Here is a 22,825-nt window from a genome sequence, read left to right as displayed (position 1 = left end):
GATAAAGCTGATCATAAAATGGATAGATGGATGGATGGATGACTGTTGACCAATGGTGTCTTGAAGCAACTGAGGCAAAATGGAGTGCACGGCTCTTCGGTCTCAATTGGTCAAGTCTCAAGGAGAAGAATACGATGACAGCAAAAGAGGACATCACATCCTGTATAGCACAACAATTCTGCTCCATACAACGACTTTGTAAATGTAGTCAAATAGTCATTCTCACGGACTGATAACTGACGTGGAAAAGCGCATTAAAACTACCGCTGACGATTGCACAGCCATTGCCTTCCTCAGGTGCTCTATGACAACAAAGACTTTGTGATTTATGGGCTGCAGTGAAGGCAGAACTTGATGAGATTAAACAATTTCATAGCGCGAGTGTTTCTCAGAGGGCCGTCTGATTTGTGGCACAGACGCCGCCTGTAAATCTCCTTTATATACCTGCGAGCACGCTCCGGGGGAAAAGGGGCGCAATTACCGTTTAAAGGCAGCTACTTCTTTTTTATTTTATTTTACTTGGTTTGTCTCCTCCGTCCGCCGCGCGGACGCTCACCTTGCCGAGTCCTTGTTGGAGTCGAGGAGGCGAGGAGGGCCCGCTGTTATCTCGCCTCTCGTGGCGTCTGGAGGTACGAGCGAGCAAAGAGGGCGTGCATGAAGGAGCGGGCACAAGCACTCCATTTTCCAACGCATTGTTTGCCTGCTGCTCGCTTCCCTGTCTGCGTAAATGGAGTAGGGCAGGATGTAATTAGAGAGCCGGGCTTTGCTCCGTGCCATAAAGATGACATGGTGTAATGATACAGCTTACAGGCCCGCTGAGGGTTCTGTCTCGCCACGGAGGAGCTGTGTGCTCGTTTGCCGGTGACTTATGATCGGTGCGCGAGATGACAGCGTTATCGGCACCGCACGGAGACTCAGACGCGGCAAAGGGGTGGAATTTCCCCGCCAAAGGTTGTCAGGGATAGGAAGCGAGCTTTGGATAGATAGCAAGATCATCCTTGGTTGGAATTACACAAGAGAATAATATTGTTTTTTTTGTCTCTACCTTGGGAATGTGTGCCTTCTGGTCACACAACATTAGCCACCCGGTTTAATACGATCCAATAGAGCTGTGTTTTAATTTGACACTGGCGGAAATGTTCATTCAACTGTTTTTTTAATGAATATGGAGCTTTTAATTATGTTACTGTGGAAGATTTTGCCATACCTGTCAGCCCCAGTGTATGATGTCATGTTAGGCTTCTTTCGGCAGCAAACTTGTAGAGACTGAATCAACGATGCCTCTGGTTGGTGTCTGCCAAGAAGTGCACTCCGTTTTGACTCACTTGCTAAATATAACGCATCACTATATCCAATTGACCATCCTTGGTCATGAGTTGTTGGGCCCTATGTTGAAAGACAGACGCACAATGGGGGTGCAATGTGGTCTCCAACATGTCATTCAAAAGGGGAGATGTTGCAGTTAACCCACCAACGTCATGCACGGACCCCAGCGCGTCTAATTTCCGTTTCCTCAATTACAAGTACGGCGTACTGCGTTTCTGACCGCCCTCATTTTTATGCAAAGGTGGACACAAAGGCGCAAGCGGCCAGTTTTGCCCGATTCTAACAGCGCAAAGTCGAGCAAAATACCAACAGGAAGAAAACTGCACTTGTGCTCGACCTTTGCGCGAGACTTGCGAAAATAGGGCCCATAATTTTATGGTGCAGTACAATAATAAACACATTCAATTATTATTTGTCTGAATTCTCTGTCAGCCACTACTGTACATTATTAAATTTCCAATAATTTTTTTTTTTTTTTTTTAATATATGAAGCTCTTGTAATGGATCTAATTCACTCCTAATGCAGAGTCCCTAAGTGTACATTTGCAATTGCACTAATTAACACATGTAGTGCCTGATGGAGTCTGTTCATGTGAGAAAATGTTTGTGTGTGCCTATTTTTGAGCACATGCACAACCGTGCGTTTTAAAGTTGTGGCTCAATATCGTGCGCTTGCTTCCTTGGGTAAAGATGTATATCTGTCTCAGATGTCGCACATCGTCCCCACACAACATCAAGAGATCTCATTATTCCAACACATCTGAGGATTTTCTTTTTCCCGTCTCTTTTTTTTTCCCTCCGATCATTTCTGGTCTATATGTGCCTTGAGTCAAAATTCGTTTTTCATTTCGTCTGTGATCGCATTGTGGCGAAGCCGACTCAAACTAGAGAAAATCGGCGTCTTTTCGTGGCGGGGCTCAGTCAGACATGCACTTCACACAGCCGAAGTCTGAGTTAAGCATTGCTAAGTAAACTTCACGTTTCACTCGTGTGAAGAGCTAATTTCGCGTGTCAGCTTTTTTATGCTGTTTTTTTTTTTTTCTGGGACCTCTTCAAATGTCTCTCTGGCTTCTAATTGCAAAGGAAACATCGGAGACAAGCCGGTGTGACAGGCCCGCTCCCAAAGTTTTCAATTATTAAACAGCCAACACTCCAGAAAACAGGCCCGATGTTGGCTGCAGAACTTAAGCGCAACAGAAAGCCTCATCATGTGTCACACGCCTGAGGTGCTGCGTTTTTAGTGACACCAAATTATTTTTGCAAATGACCTTCTTTTAACGTTGGGTTCCAAAGACCTGCTATTGGAGAGCAGTACTGTAAATAAGCTGTAAAAGAACACCAGAAGTTCCTGGTGCACAATGTCAAGGAGCTGGAAGTTCTGATGATGAGCAACAAGACTCACTGTGCCGAGATCGCCCACAATGTCTCGTCAAAGAACAGGAAGGTGATCGTGGAGAGGGCAGCTCAGCTGGCCATCAAGATCACCAACCCCAACGCCAGGCTCAGGAGCGAGGAGAACGAATAAACGGGCTCTCCGTAATAAAATACTTTCGAATGGAATCTTGTTCATGCATTTTAAGTTTTTATTTCATGGCTGAGATATGAAAGTCATGGTATATATATAGGACTTTATCTTGTTTAACATGACATGTTGGTGGGGAGTGATGGATTCACCGAACTTTTCAACTCCTCACTAAATGATGAAGAAAACCTTTTTATGGCATTAATTTCTGAAGTTCATGACCAACCTAAAAAAAAAAAAAAATGGATGGAAAAATGTTTAATGGAAGGTCGTGCCAATTTCACCTGGTTTCAGCCTAATCTTGAGTCGTTATGTAGGAACAATTGGCAACCTTTGACCAGGCGCTTGCCTGTAGTGTACAAGAACAGCAATATAATATTTTACGTTAATAAATGACACAAAAACTCCAAAATATGTGGTCAAGGCTACCGCTGTCCCTAAAAGGGTCGATGGGACCTTCCAACCTCTGCGTCTTTTGCCCTTCACGGCGCCTGATAACGGTTGAGCTTGCCAAAGTCAGTTGTGATGTGTGTTTTTGTTAGTCTGTGTGGTGTTTTAGTTTCAGATGACATAAAAGTACAAATGATGGGGGAATCATCTAGATTAGTGTTGTTTGTAGCTAGGAATTTTGATTCCACGAATGGCTGAAACATTGTCCGAAGCGTTTTGACTCAGTTGGACTTTAAAAGCAACACTGACATTTGTACATTGTGATAAGGGTAATAGTAAGGCAAAACAGTGAGAAAAAAAAACAGCCTGTCTGAAACTGATGTTTTGTGTTCTTTAATTATTGTTCAATTTAAGATAAGCAAATCCGAAATGAAGGTTAACTTAATCCGCAGCATTGAAACTGACAGAAAAGGTCAAACCGGACCAAAACAAGAAATAGCCCCAAGCTAATTGTGCTATTTACCTGTAACGCGGCCCTACATTTCCACTTTAAATCATCTGTGCTTATTCCGCAAGACTCCACAAAGAAAGGTCGAATGTCTTTTAAAATTCCACCTTTGAAGAAAAAAAAAAAAAAAAAAAAAAAACAGTGCCTTGTTAGCATCCGTGAGTCATGGTCACGGATGATTAACGTCCAGCAGCACTCAACCTTTGACTTGTTGGGACGCGCGCTGTTCTCATTTGCAGTGACGGTAGCTTGTGTCTCGAGTGAAACATCAAAACAGTCGCTCCTGTGATCAGTGATCACATGATTCGGTTAACCACAGGAGCGTCATTGAGGTAGAACAGTTAATCGTTAATAAACACGCGGGCACAGACTTTTATCCTGCTAGGTCTACCGTTGCGTTTAATGTTGCTGTAAATTAGATTTTTTTTTTTTTTTTATGTATACAACGGTGATTTAATTACATTCCAGTATTTGTCGTCTTTTAACTGTTTTACCGAAGCAATACTCAGGTTTAGCGAGCTCGTTGGCCATCTAACAATTCACAGTTCAATCTGCAGTTTTAGGATAATAAACATACAGTACAGCATATCTACCTATCTATCTGTCTGTCTCTCTAGCTATGTATTCAGCTAGTAAGCTAGCTAGATCCTAAGCTAGGTTGCTGTCTGACTGTGGCAATGTCCAAATTCATCGGCTTTGTTCATCAAAGGCTGAATTTGAAGGCCACATGATATATCTTCTGCAACCGCAAGCCGATGTCCGGGAGATCTTCTAGTCTAGCCTTCAAATCTGGCCTTGAGCTAAGGCTGCTTCAGAACACACTTTGGTAGGCTACATCGCTCTGCTATTTTTCCCCTTACGAAAGAAAAATATATTGCAATATATTTTTCTTTCGTAAGGGTCTATGCCGCTCTTCGACACTTCTACCAGTCGAGCACATTGCCGCCATCTTGTGACGGCACAGAACACAGTCAAGTGAGAGTCGCTCGGCGTGTCTAAATTCACAATGCTTTATGTGATCCACTGAGGCTACATGAGGAGGATCCTTCAAAGGACCCAGCTGTGAAGGATCATTCGGAGGTTGCAGCCTATGAGTTTGGACACATATTATGTTCACTACTCACGACTAGCTAGCTGTCTGTCTGTTTTCTCATTGAATGTGTCACTAACTGTCTGTCTGGCGGTCTGTCCTTCTGTCCGTCCATTGCCTACCTATCTATCTATCATCATGCTTGTATCCACCTAACACTACACCAATTAGGTTAATAATATTTTTAAAATAGCATATAACCACATTAGCACATAATACTCACATTAAAACTCTAGATTTTTATATATTAATGCTGCATGTTTGTCAGCTCAAACGGCAGGTAACTTTGAGCCTAGTTTGTATTATTCATTGTATTACCGTGACTACAGTCAGATGACTTGTATTGTTTTTTTTTTTTTTTAAAGTTCTTCGATTATTTTTGTTCTCTCAAACTTTAAATGCCAAAAAAAAAAACAAAACAAATCAAAGCCAAGCGGCGACATTAAACGTTGACTCCAATGAGTTCACGAGTGGCGTCCCCTCTGATCGACGGCACGATCACAAGGCGGCAGCACTTTACAGAGACGACAAACAAGAGTTTCCCACAAAAGACACCAAACAAGTAGTTTGATACAGACCCAAAGAGAAAACATATCAAAAGACATTTTTCTACATGTCTTTTGCAAGTACAAAAAGCCCAAGCGGTGTCAGGAGAAAACAAAACAGAAGCCTTGTTTTTTTTTTTTTGCAACAATTGCTTTAAGCAACAAAAATCTCCTCCGGTCCCAAGTCTCTCCTCAATGTCAGCTCCCTGCACCCCCCTACCCCCACCCCCCACCTCCTCTTTTGGCTCTGCCGGGCAGGACAGGGCCCTCCGTGCACTCTGATAGGTTGCAGGCTGATGCTTAGCAACAACATTCCTGTGCCCCAAGTAGCAGTAAGCCTCTGGCTGAACCCTTTCATGTGGCTGTCAGGCCACATTTATTTCCTTTTAGCACTTTGTCTACTTGTCCAGATGTATAAGGAGATAAAACAGCCTGCTGTTTACACCATTCTCCCTCTGTAGCGCCGCTGTAATTAGATTGTATGGCCGCTCTGTCTTCAGTGGCGAGGTGAGCCCGGGTCGACGCGGGATAAGCCGGGTTGCGCATCCGCTGCCTAAACTTCAAATAAGTTTCGAGGAAAGGGGCGAACCGCTCTCTGAATGTTCTGAACTCCCATTTACACGTTACGGTGGTATGAAAGGCAAGAATGCTTTCTTGAGTAGTTGCGAGTACCATCGTTGACATTGTCGTGTCTTCTTGAGGTGGCATGTGTTGTTACTCGACAGTGTTTGAAGTATCGCGCTCCACTCTGGATCGGTTGCTTGAAACTACCATCAATCACCAATCACTTCAAAAAAACAACATGGCCAAATTTAAAGTTTTGGAATTTTTGAAATTTGCAACTCACCACGTTAAAATGTGAAATCTGTCGCATTGTAATGTGACGTTTATCACATTAAAACCTGAACTTGATCATGTTATAATGTGAGATTTAACTTGTCATATTCTAACCTGAGATTGATTCTGCTACAACCTGAAATCTATCGCGGAAAATGTGAAATTTGATCACGTTTCACAAAATTTTTGTGAAAGGAAATCTGACACCTGTTTCCAACTTTGGAAGTATTTTCGTCCATTTGTTAGTACATAATGTTTGGATCTTATCAACAAAACTAAATTCACTTTTAACAAGCAGGTAATACCAATTGATGCTAATCCAATTTTGGGATGATTTCTCCTTTGCGGAGATTCATCCTGTATGTGATGCTTGTTAGCATCTTGGATTTCCTGGACTTTTAAATTGGATCAAGTGAAAAAAGCATACAAGCAAAACACCCTTCCAACTGTCTCGTCCTTTCAAGAAAACCCACATTTGAGGTATTTACGTATGTTTTGCATGCGTCGGCTTTGCCTTACCTCCCAACCCTCCCCTGCCCTGCGTCATGGTGACACGATGGAAGTAATAATCACTATTGCCTCTGGCTTTATCAGCATTTATTCCCATCACAACACTGAAAAGGCGCCGACAAGACAAGCCCTGATGCGATGATGTATGATCCAGAGCGGGGCGTCATCTTTCATGGTGACATCTAACAGAGCTTCCTTTTCTCCACCGCCACGCACTTTCTTCTTCTTCCTCTCCTCCTCCTCCTCTCTGTCCAGCCTTTTATTAACACACAGAGTCCTCGCCTGTAAATTTGCGGCGCATTGTCATGTGGCGTGGTGATAACTCACACCGCGTGGAGACAATAATGACGCGACCACTCAGCATATGCCCCGGGCCCGGCAAATTAAAACAATGCTCAGCTTGATGAGCAGACTAATCTGGACAGCAGAGAGGGGAAGGGAGTGGCGGGGGAGGGAGAGGGAGCAAAAGGAGTGTATTAAATACACAACACAGCAGCACCTCCCTCTGTTCAGTGTAGGTAAGACCGGAGAAGAAAGTGACGGGAGCGCCAGTGCACAAGTTTTCAACGTTAGGTACACTTGCACAACATAATGAAAACCACCCAAATTCCTCCTGTAAAATTATAATATCAGTATATATGAGAGAGAGAGAGAGATTGGATTTGAGTTTGGTTCCCTAAAAGTAACTTGAACAACTTGAAAGAAAATCCTTCTCATCACCAAACATTGCTGCCGTGCTAGGCTATTGACTGGAGTATATTAAGTTCAGGCAACATGGCAAAGAGGCGCTTCGGGCCTGGAAGGGGCCTGATTGATGTTCTGCGAACGAGGTAGAATCATCCCCCCGTGATAGGACGGGATGTGACGAGCAAAGCTGTTGAATGGCGTTGGCTCTTTTGATCAGCAGGTGCGAGTTGAACCGGCGCTTTCGTGCGAGGTGTGCCGGCCGGGCGGGTGGCGATTCTGAAAGCAAGGTGACTCGAGTCCCTCGGGATCAAAATAGGGGAGTGTAAGTAGAAGGAGGGGAGTTGATGAGTCTCAATTCACTCCCTTGCCTCCTCCAGCATCCTAACAGAGTTTGTGTGTGGTACTGCTAATAATGTGGCGACGAAGAAGATGAATTGTAGGCAAGCAAATGGATTACAGGCAGAGAGGAGGGAGGCCCAGGTTTGTGATCTTTCTTGCGGGACAGGAAATGAGTCCAAGAAGTATAATCATGATGCCTCTGAGGGGCATGTGTGTGCATAACAGTGGAAACCCCAAAGTGGAGCCCCAAAAGTGATACAATTTGGAGATGAGACCGAAAAAAAAGGACCACAAAAAAAAAAATCAAACAAAGTGGTTCGAATCAAGCCACGTCGGCAAATCTTGTGATGAGCTCGTAAAGCAGGCGGTCACCAACGTGGTTCCCGCAGACATCGGGTAGCCCACATGGACCAAATGAGTAGCCCCGGGCCTAAAAAAATGATCATTAAATATTAGTACTAGCATACAATGTTTAATAATATGATTTAAGGTAACAGGAAATGGAACTTTGGAACATGTAAAACAGTCTGGCTGCTCACTGTGATATGTTAAGATGATCGTACCATGACTGAGATCGCACTTGCCGACAGAAATAGATTTCTACCATGCAAACTTGAAAGACAATACAGTAATGGCGCATGACAACCATGAATGTGACCGCAGAACATTGCTAACAAACAATTTTCTTTTCCTTTACTAAGCACGGAACATATTAATTCACTTAATGTTATTTCCAATGGAAACTATAGTTTTGAAACGAGAACGTCAAAGACAAACCATCAACCCAGTCCAAACTGTTCAACGTTGGAAGTTCCATCGTACTTTCTTTCCAAAAATCGCTCCTCCTTAAGATTGAAACGTCACATCTCACTCTGTACAATATGTTCCCACTTTGCCTATGTTTATTTTTATTTTTTTAATTTTTATTCGGCATTCCATAGGAGTTCAGCACTGATGCAGCTTAACAGATGTTGAGCCACCGCGGAGGCGGCGAGCTGCAGGTTCGCTGTCAAAACGCAGCTTCCAATTTTCAGGCCGTTTCCTTCCCAAATCGCAGTCCAGCAGCATGCGTGGAACAAAGTCACTTTTTCTCCACGTTGATGTAATATGAGACACATGGCGGCCCGACCTTAATGCCTTTCAGAGATCCTATCGGAAAGCACATTATGTGATCTGTTTCAATTCAACGTGCTCTTCTTGCCCGTGATAAATATGGTTCCATTTAGCAGAGCGGGCCGTTGCATTTCTCAAGGTTATGCATGGCCATGTAGAGGAACAACAATGAAAAAAATAAATAAATAAATAAATAAAATGCACCGCCAAAACCATCGCTAATATGTATTTGTCAGTTGAGTCTCTTGCTATGATTAAAGGAGCGGCGGATTCCTTTCTGCAGGAAAGGAAAGTATTTCTGCAAAGGCATCAGATATGGCCGTGTCATGATGAAGTACCTCCTCCGCTAGTTAAAAGGCTAAGGGAAGGAAGGAGGATGTTTTGGACCTTGAAAGTGCGCCAAAGAACAAAAACACAACAAACTCTTGACCTGCTTCGGGGACATTACGTACTCAATAGATTCAGGATTGTGTTTTATGTTGGGTTTTTTTCCCCACCTTATTCTAATTTTGTGCAACAACTTATTGTTCAGCACTGGGGTGTGAAAATGCATTTTGAAACTCAACAGAAGTGAAGGTTTATTCGATTCAAACTTCGTTATTCAGTCGAACTATTCGGTCACTTCCAAATGTTCTAATTGGATAGATTGTAGTGATCCAATTTGGCCATGAACCATCCAGGCGCTGTTTTCAGTTCCAATTATTCATCATGCAAGAATAAAAAGACCACTGTAGAAATAAATGGAAACTTGCTCACCGTTTAATGGCGCTTGATAGTTACGGGTCATGGAGAGATAATCAGATTGTATTATTTACGAGTATTACTGTAAAAAAAAAAAAAAAGAAAAAATCCCAGAATTCTTGTGGAGTTGCTCTTTTAGATGCTCCTTGAGAAGGTCTGATGAGTTCTGCTGACGTTTGACGTCAACTTCGGCACGATGATGGCTTTAACGGCAGGTTTTGTTTGACTTTTGCTGTGTATTTGTTTGAAACCGCGGTTATCGTTTTTGTCTGTCCAACATTAAAATGTCAAAATGCTTTGAGCATCTGAACAGAAGAAGTCCTTGTGGAAGTTTTGTTACGATGACTATTTGACATCATGTCAAAAGCTGCCCCGGCTTTTTCCATTAAAATGCTGCATCGCGTGTCTCCTCTCTCGCAGCCGCCGAACGAAGCTGGATTTGAGAACCGCCCTCTGCCCTACACTCCCCTACCCCGAGGATCCAGAGATGCTTCAAACCACAAAGGTAAGGGCAACATTAAGACCTTTTTGACGTCATAACCTTTTCAAGGCAGCCCGCTGTATACACCGATATGCAATTAATAGCGACGGGATGAAATATGCATTCGGTCAAAATCCAGGCCCGCCGATTATGGAAATAGAAGTTGTGACCCCCAACAAAAGCGGAGAGTGGGAATCTATTGAACTTCAGCGAAATGAAGTCATTCTTATCTTTAGTTTTATTGATCTCGTCTCATCAGTCTGATGTGTTAATAGTGGGAATACATCGGATTAACGCTCATTAAATCCGGCGCGCGTGTACGTGTGGGAGCGTACGTGGATCCTTGATCTGTTAGTACAAGGCATTGATTAGTTCTCGTATTGACCCAAAGGAGTCGTCCGTCCTTATTGTGTCGAAACACTTTTGACATTCGGCATAACTTGCCTTCAGACTGAAGACGATCATGAACTATTTGCAAAAGCCCAAACCTTTTAAGAAAATGGCAAACAGCCATCGTGTCTGTATTACTTTGTGCCCAAACATAGTGGATGTGGTTTTATTAAAAAACAATAACAATAATTATGACTTTGAACAAAAATGAATTATTTCGACATATTAAAAACACAGTCAGCTTTGAGTGACAAAAATTATGACCATGTTTGTGTTTTAGTGGTGATGCACCAAGATCTTTTGACAGTACGCATCGCTTGTCATAAACAACACTGCTAGACAACCAGTGGCCTGCACAAAGAACCACAGCGTCCCTGCACGCCAACCATTTACTGTATAGCGCCAAGGACAGATCAATGTCATTCGAGCAAGACTAGTCTAGCGGCGCTCATCATAAGATGTGCTTTGTCCAAGTCCAACCTGGCTATGGAGACCATTTAAAGGTGAAGACAAGTGACAGATGCAATATTTTCCATCCTGTCTCAGATCTGAGCGCTGGTGACAGTCTCCATTTGTTGAGGGTTTTTTTTTGTTTGTTTGTTTTTTTTTACATTGAAGCACCGCCAACTTAGATGAGACATGCCTCATCTTTGCCGTCCGAGTCATCTTTGCCTGGCTGCCTCAGAGCCCCTACTGTTCTTTGTTAATTATTTGTTTGACTTGAAACATTTATCTGATGCTCAACCCAAACAAGTGAGTGTTTGCGTGGGTTCAATCTAGGATATAAACAATTTGAATGAAACCATATGCTGATGACTGATTTTCAGTGCGACACAGTTTTTGCAGTTGTAAAATAAACAACACGGGCCATCTGCGGACTTCAAATATGGTACGTTTTGACGCCTTGAGAAGCAGATCCACTATTTTTTTTTTAAATGTGGAAGGAAGTTGCATTGTCTTCCTGTGGTAGCGCTTTACTATGTCCGCCCTCCCCCTTCGCTGCACGTTGTCACCTGTGTCAAGACGTGCCAGAGGTAATTTCAGCTGCTAGTAGCTCCCAGAGGATGGCAGCACTGGCAGGACACCCCCCTTGGGACAAAAGGGATGGAAAAAGCAAGGACACAAGTCCAGAAAAAGCTCCTGTCTTCGCTGGCTTGAAGAGTCAAACTGGAGGAGACAAGGCAGCGAGGAGACGTTAAGGCAGGATTAAAAAGAAGATATGGAAGTGTTTCATTGAGTGAGTCTGACACCGAACAAGAGGAAAAGATTAAGGGGAGATGAAAAGACGAAGGGAGCAGTCGGGATAGGACTTAAAAATCAGATGAAAGTAGACAAAAGACGACGCCGAGGAGGTTGGTGGGGGGATCCGTAGTGTCTGCTTGAAGGCGTAACACAGAGCCAAGTGGACTATGTGGTCTGGCAGAGAGGCCCGAGGATTCTCCACAACTGTCACCTTGACTCTGACTCCGAGGACTGCTCGCCATTGTCAAGTTCACTCTAAATCTAACAGCCCATAAGTGAGTCCCAGTCTGCATGTCTCCATACATAAACTGGTTTGTCTGATGCTACGTGTCGTCGGCTTGGGTTGAAACGACGCAATTCCATTTTTTGGGTGGTCGTGCGCATCTGTGGTGTGTTTTACTGACATCGGGCTAGCATTGATAAGTGTGGCCAACCGAATTAACATGAAAAAGCCACTCAGTAAATGGATGCTGACGCAGCAAGAGCAATGAGGGTACTTCAGTGTGATTCCTGCGGCCGCGCTGGTCGGTGGCCGACACCGAGCTGCAACTTGCAGCGAGCGTTGTCTAAGGGCTGGCTACCAAAATGACAGAAAGTGCGGCAAGAGTAGTGTCACCCCTGTCATTTTGCATTCATTGCTCTTGAATTAGCTGCCGGAGTCTTGTCAGAACTCACCTTCACACAGTCAGCTTGGACATACATCAAGGCGACTTGATGATTCTCCAGCTTCATCATTGCAGCCAAAGTTTTGTGTATTAGCTGCCCCTGGCATGATCGAACTCCTTGTTGAGCTGCAGTCATTTTTCGCTGATATCCGATTAATATCAGGACTTTAATTTCCATTTGATTCCGATTTGAATATATCTGATAAACTTTCCTGATCGGCTGCCAAAAATCCAGATGGCCTGCCAAAAACGCGACCGTGGGACTGCGGGATAGCAACAAATGGAAAACCTCTAGCTCGGTAGTGTCAATTCAAAGTTAGCATTTCCATACGTTCCGTGCGAAACAATATCGCCGCTCTCTTATTGTTAGTCAGCCTGCCATCTTCTCTGGATGACTCACAAGTTTATTTCACAGATCTAATTATAGCCGAACAAGTGAAACCGACCTTTCAGACTTGATTGATACATCCATGCGCGCCAAGGATATTTTAATGAAATGCCTTTCATTTCCTCCGTATATGTAAATAAATGTGGCTGGCAGTAGGAGTATGCTGCTTTCATACAGGTATCAGATTAAATTTGAGAAGGCCATTCCTCAACGGTGACAACAGTAAATGAAAGGGATATCTTTGTACAAGCCGAGTAAACAGACAAGGAAGAATGCCTCATATGTGCCTTCCAGTATGAGCCCTGGGCCCCTTTAATCTTGTTGTTCTGGGCCAGCTTCCAGCTACTTTGTATGGATGTATCTTAAATAGTGCACGATTGTTATTAAAATCCCAGGAGGAAAGCAGCCTTCAAAGCTTTAAAAAAAAAAAAAAAAGATGGAAAAAAAAAACAACTACTTCCTGACGACACCCATGGGGCACATCACATTTGTTTGCCACGTTCATTTCATGTTGGGGGTGATGTGCGCTGCAACTCCCACACCGACACTTCCGCCACCCCGAAAAAAAAAAATGGGAGCAATGGGAACGGATCCAAACTGGAAAGTAAACTGTTTTATAGTTGCAGCACAACAAATAAACAAACATCTGGAAGCATTCAGAGCAGCCCATTAGAAGGGCTCTGGGCCTTGCCAAAAAGGGGTAAATGATGAGGAATGGGCTGTCGAGAGGCTGGTGGAGGCCGGGGAGAGGCCAGATGACGGAGCTGTGGGTGCTAAGCGCTGCCTTTTAAAGCTCAGCTGGGCTCACACTGATCTCCACCTGCTGCTTTCGCCGCCTCCACCGCCAGACATCTGGATGGGATACATGACTAATGGATGACTAAACTGCCAGTGTTGAAACTCGCCGCGATGAAGGGAAAGGTTGTGGCTTTGACGGATGACTTCATGTTTCTCTGTGCGAATGCACTGAGCCCCCCACGCCAAGCAACTTTGACGGTATTCAAGTTCATCGATTGAAACCGGTACGGAGTTCGGCAACAGTGATTTATTGCTCTCGATTGAATGGCCACTGTGAATAATCACGACGTGTTAGCATCATAGCTTTGTTTTCATGTACAATATTCTCTTGGATAAAAATCACTTTTACTTCAGTGGTCTGGCTTATTTTACCCCCCCCCCCCTTAAAAAAAAACGAACTAAAGGATAGGACTCTTAATTATTGTTTTCTCAACTTCTTAGTTTTCCTTTATTCTCAAGTTTTCATTTTCATAAAACAGTTTGCACAATTATCTTTTGAACTTGGTGGGAATCGTTTGACAAGCAGCCCTTTCCTGTAGTGCAGAGAGCAAGGTCCCGTTGCAATATGCGCGGCTGAATACGATTGGTGTGGAACAATTCCAGAGCCCTGACCTTGACCCTGGACTCTTTTAAACTGCTTTTGAATGAAGTAGACCAGAGAAAAATTCTTTACTCCCGGTAAGTGCCACAATATTTTTGTTAATATAGTGAATTTCTTTTTTTAATCCTCTAGCTATACGTTTATTGCAGAAAAATGCATTTGAAAGCATAAGCGAGAGCACCAGGTAGATGACAACTCCAGGCAGTGAGCAGAATAGGCAGCAGCAGCAGCCAGCATATGTGGCAAAAAGTATTTATGCAGATGTTGATGGAGTATGCATGCTATGGAATCTATGCAGATGCATGCCAATGATATGTTTTCATCATCCCAGCCCGCGTCGGTGGCTCCGTCATTCAAACGCATCCGTTCAACGATGATGTAGTGTATCTCCTGCTGCATATCACAGCTCATCACAATGATGATGAAAGCAGGCTCTCTTTTCCTTTATCTTTGGAAGATGATATTGTTTCTCCCATGAGTGCATTGGCTCACCAACGTGACTGGCCATTACAGGCGAGACTACGGAGATGGATGACTGGAAAGTTGGATGAGGCGGATCTGGGAAGGGATAAGGGCAAGGGAAGCCGGGCCAGCAATGCTTTACTGCGCTGTCCGCATCCAGAGTAATGAGCGCTGACTTCTGGAGGCAGGCCTCGTCCTTATTTGTCACCCTGGATGGAAGGCAGGACTGCGGCGGCTCTTTTCTTTGCTCGTATTAAAATGCAAGTATCACCTCCTTGGTTTCCATGACAGCTTTAACTGCTGAACTCTTGATGTGGCAGCTCTCGAAGAAGCCGCCTTCCATCAAGTGTCGTTAGCGCTCCATTACCGAATGGCACTCCTCTCGCAGTTTTTAAATAATTCTGTTTGTGTGCACTTTGAGAACATGTCTGTCTTTTTTTTTCCCCCCTTACCTTTGCTGTTTGATGTCGCTGAGAGAAGATTTCGGGGCTTTTTTTTTTTTTTTTTTTTAGGTGACAGCGGCGTAACATCACCCGCATCCCAACATTTACGTTTATAGTTGCCACCATAGAACATACATACGAAAAAAAGGATCGGGAAGTTGTGATTGCTCCAGGATTGGAACGCCCTCACTCAGATGTGTGGCAACCATTTACGAGGAAGTGTCTGGTTGTCGAATGTCAAGACATGATGACGTGGCTGTTTGTGCCAGAATGACCTCCACAACCAAGTTGGCTGATTTGTGACAAATCCTGGTTGATGAGCGGAATGCCGTCCCACAGCAGTGTGTGACCACCATGAGGGCGATGAAGGGGTGTCAGGTTGTTTTTGGAATCTCAGTGACAAGCAATCTAGTGACTGCTTGTCTTGAAGTGACCAACACAACCAAGTGTGGTTGACTTGTGAGAGCTCTCCATGAGGGAGTAGAATGCCATCCCACAGCAGTGCGTGACCTGCTTCGGGAGGAATAGTCACGCTGTTGACGGACGTCAGTCATTGGCCGCAACGTGGTTGGTTGGGCAGAGTGACCTTAGAAAATAAGTCGGCAGACTTGTGACAACTTAAGAGGGGAAAACCATCCGGCAACAACATGTGACGAGCATGAAAAGGCATCGCCGGGCTCTTATGAGACGTCAGATGCAAACAAGGAAGTGGCCGTTTGCGGTTGAGCGACCGACACAACCAATATGGCTGACTTGCGTCAACTCCCCACTGTGGAGTGGAATGCCATCTCACAGCAGTGTGAAAGTGCCAGGCTGTTGTCTTAATGTCAGAGACAAGCCGCAAAGTGGCTGTCTGTGCTCAAGAGTGTCTGACACAACCAAGCGACGTCTCCTGTATCCTTATAAAGCATTCTGAACAATGAGCTTGAAGCTCAAGCGTCATATGTTTTCCTCCTTCTTCCACCAGCTGTGAAATATGATGATTACCAACTTTGAAGCATTTTCTCAGCAGCAGGCAAATACGCCTCGTAAATCTTTATCGTCCGTGACCGTTTGCAGACAAACCTTCGCTATTTACGACGATACAAAGTCGAGCTGACTCACCCGGCGCTCAAGCGCAAACAGATGTGCGTTTGAAGTAACGCGCTGGCCTACGTTCCAAATGTGTCAGCGTGATAGACAAGGACATGAGCTCTCATGAGCGCTTGGGAAAAGCTTTGGACTTTGGTTTACTTCCCAGTCGCATCGGTCATTCTCAGAAGAGAAGCGGAGCATAAATCACCTCAAGTGGGAAGGTCTTATTTCTAGAAGTTGCTTTGAAATTCCAGTATTTCCAAAGCGGCCAGGCTATTTTTCATTTTCCACAATGATTTGTTGTCGGGGAAAACTGAGACATGCTCTGCGCTTTCCAACCGAGCTTCGCGGTTTCCAATGGTGGGAGTCCATCATGGTAATTTACAATAGGGCTTAGCTGCCAGATGCTTTTGGATATTTTTGCTTCCAGCAGGATGGATGTTGGGTCCGGCGTGTTTCTTCTGTGTCGTTAGCCGAAAACAAATGGCTCGGCGAGCAGGCGGAGTCTGTCGCCGCGCGGTGGCTCTCGACCCTTCATTCTGATGAATAGCTGCTAATATGCCGGCAGACGTCGGACAACTTGTCATGCTAAAAAGGACCGACTGCTATGAGTCGTACGAGTAATTACGGTGCATGACGAAGGGTGTTGACTCAGATTTCAAATGTCTCATGTTTCAGATTGGATGATGATCATAAACATCAAGTTAGTTAATGCAGCATACTTATGAAACATGTCTCGGCGGTTAATGTCGAATCATACGTCTTAATCTGGGGCCAATGTGTTATTTTCGGATCTGTACGTTATGTGCGTGTTAAGTAACTGATCACACACTGTAATCAGTCATAACACACACACACACACACACACACACACACACACACACACACACACACACACACACACACACACACACACACACACACACGCGCCTTAATGGCTTCAACAAATTATCTTCCAATACACTGCGGGCCGACAACACATTCTGCGTGATTTAAGGGGTGTATTTCATCATCGAATTTTTCAATCGCGCATGATTGAAATAGTACGAGCCACACCAAGGAGTGAATGTGAAGTGATTGTGGAGACCAATAAATTCCAAATCTTAGGACATCACTTTGGACGCATTTTCTGATCTTATGTTGTTGAAAAGACTGCTTTTAACCCTTTCATGCACCCTATAACCTGATAACATGATCAGCTGTCCACCATTGTAACCAATGTCCCTGAAAAGGTTCATCTCCTGCTTAACCGATTGGTTCATTACGGACTCTAAAAGCATCAACACACCTTTCCTGTCTCCTTACTTGTCTATTGGTCTTGATTTTCAAGCAATCCCTTTTTCAAATTTTCAGGGATTACATTCTCATGTCATTGGAAAAACCCTCCTCGTTTTAAATGTCCTTGAGTTTGCCTGAGGTCGCCTTCTTTGTCATCCGGAGCCGATTTCTCCAAGCAATTTTCGGACTCGACACCGAGTCGTTGATCTTCACTCATTCAATGTGTTGCAGATGACGTTGTGTTTGTCATCCGGTTTTGAAGACCAGATCGTAAATACCGGTTGGCTGTCCTTGTCTCTTGTGCACACATGCACAAACACTCATACCCAGGTGTCCTCTGTGCTCCAAAGCTACTGTGGCGGAAAGAGCCGGACTCATCTGTCAATTACGGTAAGCTCCATCGGGCCATTGTCTAAACTGTTTTCTCACTCGCCCGCTGACTCCACTGATTTATTGTCAGCTGCCTTGACATCAATATACAGTTGGGAGACACTAAGCTGTGACGTGTGCGCACAAACTGTTGTCAAGACTATCAGCACAGCACACATTATGTGCCATTTGGATTATTCATTGCAGCGGGCTGCGTGAAAGCCTTGTTTGGATTCACCGCTTGTAAAGACGACGGACATTATTGCACATGTTGGGATTTACTTGCTATTCAAGGCGGTGACAAACTGAGCCGAATCAAACATAAACACGCCGCCTTATTTTGTGGGTCAACTTGTAACCGGCCGGACTGAAAGGCTGATTATGTTGAACTAACAAGCGTTTCCAGTTCTGAAAAATATAAAAGGTAGGCATAGTTACAGGATCTCGTCGTTTTTTTTTTTTTTTTTTAAGGTTTCGACCAGCATTCGGACTGAAAAGAGTGAGGTCACCGAAAATGCAAGCAAGCCCAAAACAACCTTTTAGTCTGTCACTTCAATTCCACTGATTAAGCCACTTTAAACAGACGGAGCAGGTTTCCCTGTCACGATAATATGGGCCGACAAGTTATTTCACCATCATCATTTGATTTGTGAATGCTTTCTGGCATGCTGTGTCACTGTTGTGCGAGACGAACGCATTGACTCAGTCATTTTTGGTCAAAAACGCATATGTATCCCAGATTGTTGCTGTATAAAAAGCTTCCCTGTCCTCCCGCAGGACATTTATGCATGTAGACATCATCCACGTCTGTAGTTTGTAGTATTTGTCAAGCAGATGGGCTAAGTAATTTGGAAAAAAAAAATGCAGGGCAATCAATGGATAACATATCCAAATGATTGAAAGGAAATTGTTATGGTACAAAAAAAACCAAAAAAAAAAACCAGGCTTGCTATAATACTGTAAGGCGCGTGTGCCTGCAGAGCCTCACAAGAAAGCAAAAATATGTGTCAGTTTGACACCATTAGCAAGTGTTAACACACAACCTTTGGCAGCGCCCGACGACCACGCAACACCATCTCGGTCTGCGAGTTAAGGATCGAGGCAGTTGGAAAACAAAAGCAGGGTGAAGAGGGCATACTATTGGACAACATGGACTGTGCACATGTCCAGCAGTGCTCTTCTTTATTTGCACACGGTGACCCTGAGATGCAATGTCTCTGGGCAAGCCGGCTGTTTGCTTCACGCCCTTTGACCCGGTATGATTCTGGCTAAACTCTATATATTCTTTTGTCCCGCGCCTTCTAGTCTCCGCGAGGAAATATATGTTGCATTATCTCCCGCGCTTTGCTTTATGTAGCAGGCAGTAGATTGTAAAATCGCAGCTTGGAAGGATGATATTAAGATAACCTTGGGAGGGAAGTGATAACAACTATCTGTCCTTCAAGCCTTAACATTTTATACTGGAAACCTGCAGAGTCGAATGCGATCCACAACGACGCCGGTTGACTTACAAGACGATGTCATTTTGAAACAGTTTTCTCATAGGAAATATCGTAAAGTGAATTACAGGGATGACAGAGTTTCGTTCACTGTCGGCCATATAACCTGATTCGGAGCACACAGTTTTGATCACGAACATGTCACCTCTTTAGTAAGTCATAATTACAAAAAAATATTTGAATGAAAAACATGTTTAGGTCATGGATATTAAGGAGCATCGTAAACAGTGGCTGGAAGTGGGTTCAACTGTATGCATCATGTATGTTAACGATAGAGGTATTGTTTTAGGTCACAATGGAAAATTCCCAACGTCATGCGATGACGAAGCGAGCTTAGCAACTGTATAGAAAAAATACTTTTATCTTTGAAGAAGCAAGACAGCAACAATGAGGTGGACACAAAGTGCGTTTGCAGAGCGTGACTGACACCTAGTGGTGCTTTTACCGGTCATAAACGTGATCGTATTTGTTGTATCTTTGAGTAGTTGTTTTGTCGTAAAGGGATGGAGCGGAATGACATAAAAGAATGGCCAGAATGTGGATGACGTGACAATGTGACTACTTATGCTTACGATGAAGAACGCAACCAAATTGGCTGACTTAAAACCAATGCTGGTTACGGAGTGAAATGCTATCCCACAGCAGTGTGTGGTCACTTTGTGGAGGAGGATGTGAGATTAATGCGGAATACCAGAGACATGCCGCAAAGAAGCCATTCGACCAACTCAAACGTAGCCATTAGCCTTTCTGCTTTTAGCTACTGTATATGCTACATATGTTAGCATCTGCTTGGGGAATTTAGTTTGTGTATCAAGTCCCACTGGTTCGATGATGATGCAGAAACTCCAAGTTTGGCTTGTCTGTTGAGGAGTCCCCCACCGCCAAATTGGTTGAAATATGAAAGTCCCACCGTTTTGGCAGCTTGTTTCGAGAAAGCATCCGCGGCCAACTTGTACGGCGATATCCTCAAAGCCACTAGCCTATGACAAGCTACTCCTGACAAATGGCCGATCTTAATGCTGTGATGTGCAGTCGATAATATTTGGCTTCATTAATTCCCATGCCCTGAGAAGACATCCTGGCCCTATTAGTCCTGAAATCTCATCCCTGTCTCGGTCGTACCTCAGATGTGACTCAAGCGAGCAGCCAAGCGGATAATACGCTCTGAGCTCTGAAACATGTACCATTATAATTAGCTTTGTCAGGTCTGAGCCCCCACAACCCTCATGCAGATAATATGTTAATATGTCTTCATAACCAGCTGACCTTACATGCTCAATATTTCTCTCCTTATGAAGATTACATGTCAATAAAGTAATTGAGTCCCGGGGTGTGCGGCGAGTGAAGATTTAGGTTATTGGACTTTTCGGGGGCAGTGATGTACGAGCGTTATTATTCCGCCTGTCAGGGGATGCGAAAGGGAGGCTGAGGACAGTCCGAAGAGTGTCATTGGGGGTGGGAGCAGAAAATCATTTCTCATGAGGTGAGACGGATCAGCAGTTAATCATGGCCTCATAGCTTCATCTCTTCATGTGAACAGTGGATATGCCTTATCAATTTAGAGTCAAAGAGATGCCGTGGAACCATCTGTCTTGAGTGACCAGGTTAGTCGGGGGCAGCTATGTGGACGATTCTTGGTTCGATTCCTCCAGCCAGCATCGTGTGCAAGGGCTTCCCGAACGATCTATAATTGCTCCTTCGATACACTGCCCCAGTGTAGTAGTATAATTTTGTGTAAGACGTTTTCAAAAATGTATTCAGTTTGAATTATTATCAATTTCACTCACTGACCTTCGGTTCATTAGAAGACAACATTTTTCTGTCGTATCACTCAGCCCAAGTTACAGCCATGTAATGTACCTTCAAACCTTGAAACAAAATGCTCCACAATGTCTGGATTGGTGTACTTTAAGGCAAATTTATTTAAAAAAAAAAAAGTGAAATAACAAAATACATAAATGCACGAATGCCCCTCCCTAAACGCAAGGGCCTCATCCTCCACATTTTGTGTGACAGAATCCATTTGCACATCCAGTGCAAATAAGCACTCCAGTGCTTCAAAAAAGAGTTATGAAATGGATGTGTCCAAATTCATAGACCATGTCCTCCAAAGGCCGAATTCGAAGGCTTCGTAACGTAACTTTCAGCAAGTCTCGACCGTACGCGTGTCCAACTTCACCCGGCCTTCGAATCTAACCTTCATTTCCATGGAACCACACCCTGACCAAAGGCTGTTTTGGAGCACACATTAGTTGCCGACAATGCTTTGATCTTCTTCTACGCAGCTCTACGCTGCTCCAACCTGCACGACTTGACACGTTGTCCAAATGATACTACAAGATGACAGCAAGTCATTGAACCAAAAAAATTGTTTTGCTGCAATTTCCCCAAAAAATTAATAAAAAATGTCATCAATTTTGGAATGTAGCTGCAACATAACAGAACAAAAGAAAAATCTTACTTGCCTGGAGCTGGATATGGATTCACAAAACCACCACAGCCAGTCTCAAAAAGACCACGCGACCTTGTCATAGGTAGTTCTTGTCCTATGTTACCTGCCTTATACTGTCTCCAAGAATTGTGATACATACCATTTGGTCCATCATAATTTGACTGCCAGCGCCAGAAACGGAGGTAATGGTATGTGAAAACAAGTGCGAGCAAACAATGGCGTTTGGACACATTTTCAGCTTTGAGGGGAGATGGAGGCTGCAGACACACACGTAGGCGAGGTGGGACGGCAAATGTTAAAGGATATTTTAGCATGTCCTCTCAGATTAGGCCTTGGAGATTGATATCTTCCAGTCAGATGAAGCCTTGACGTGAGTGATCCTGCCCTTCCATCATTGTGACAAGTGGCTCTCGGCTAACACTCACCCGTGTTGATGGGCACGCGCCGTACGCCACAAGGGCCCTGGCTAACGTACCCGCCTTCCTCTCGCTCTGCCATCTCCGATTTCTCTTGCCCTTCTCCTCACCGTGTCACGTCCAATCACTATCCGGCTGGCCTGGCACTCGGTCGGGAAAGCGGGGAGTGGGAGCCCAAGGTAGGAGCTGCCTCACAGGCGTCACGCTGGACTCTGAAATGATTCTAATAACAGGGTGCCCGTGTGGTTCCAGACAGGCAAGTCAGAGGCAAGGACCAGGATTTAAGTCAGAAATGGATGATGGCTGCGGGGGAAGCTGCTGCGTGACGCAAGACGAGCGTCCCTGGCCATTGGAGGTGGTCAGGTGCAGCCTGCGAGGTTGACGAATGTTGAACAGGACATCACTTTGGATTGATCCCTGCGCGGTTTAAGGCCACGAGACCAAGCCTGCGGTAAATTACTGTATGTAGGCATATTAGGGCAGAGCGCAACAATCCTACTGTGAAAGAAACGCAGTAGGCATGTTAACCACTAGCATCGGCGTTGTGGTGGTAAACCCTTTTAGTGAACAGATTTGAACACAATGGCGGAGTGACACATGTAGACAGGTAATTAAAGAGTACTCACATACCTGCACATGTCAATCTGTATTCTTTATCC

At 44.3% G+C, this 22,825-nt stretch overlaps 1 protein-coding gene across 1 annotated transcript in view; it reads left to right on the top strand.

Moving 5' to 3' along the window:
• The window catches only part of lrmda (leucine rich melanocyte differentiation associated), a 232,905-nt gene that overhangs the window by 199,132 nt on the left and 10,948 nt on the right, over window positions 1-22,825 (top strand). The window contains exon 6 of the mRNA XM_019864363.1: window positions 10,029-10,113. Within this exon, the coding sequence (XP_019719922.1) occupies window positions 10,029-10,113 (85 nt within the window). The remainder of the gene's footprint in view (window positions 1-10,028; window positions 10,114-22,825) is intronic.

This window comes from Hippocampus comes, unplaced genomic scaffold (genome assembly GCF_001891065.2).
Source record: "Hippocampus comes isolate QL1 unplaced genomic scaffold, H_comes_QL1_v1.1 scaffold57, whole genome shotgun sequence".
Lineage (NCBI taxonomy): Eukaryota > Metazoa > Chordata > Actinopteri > Syngnathiformes > Syngnathidae > Hippocampus > Hippocampus comes.
The sequence above is the reverse complement of the archived record's forward strand: the minus strand, read 5'-3'. Positions and strand labels throughout refer to the sequence as shown.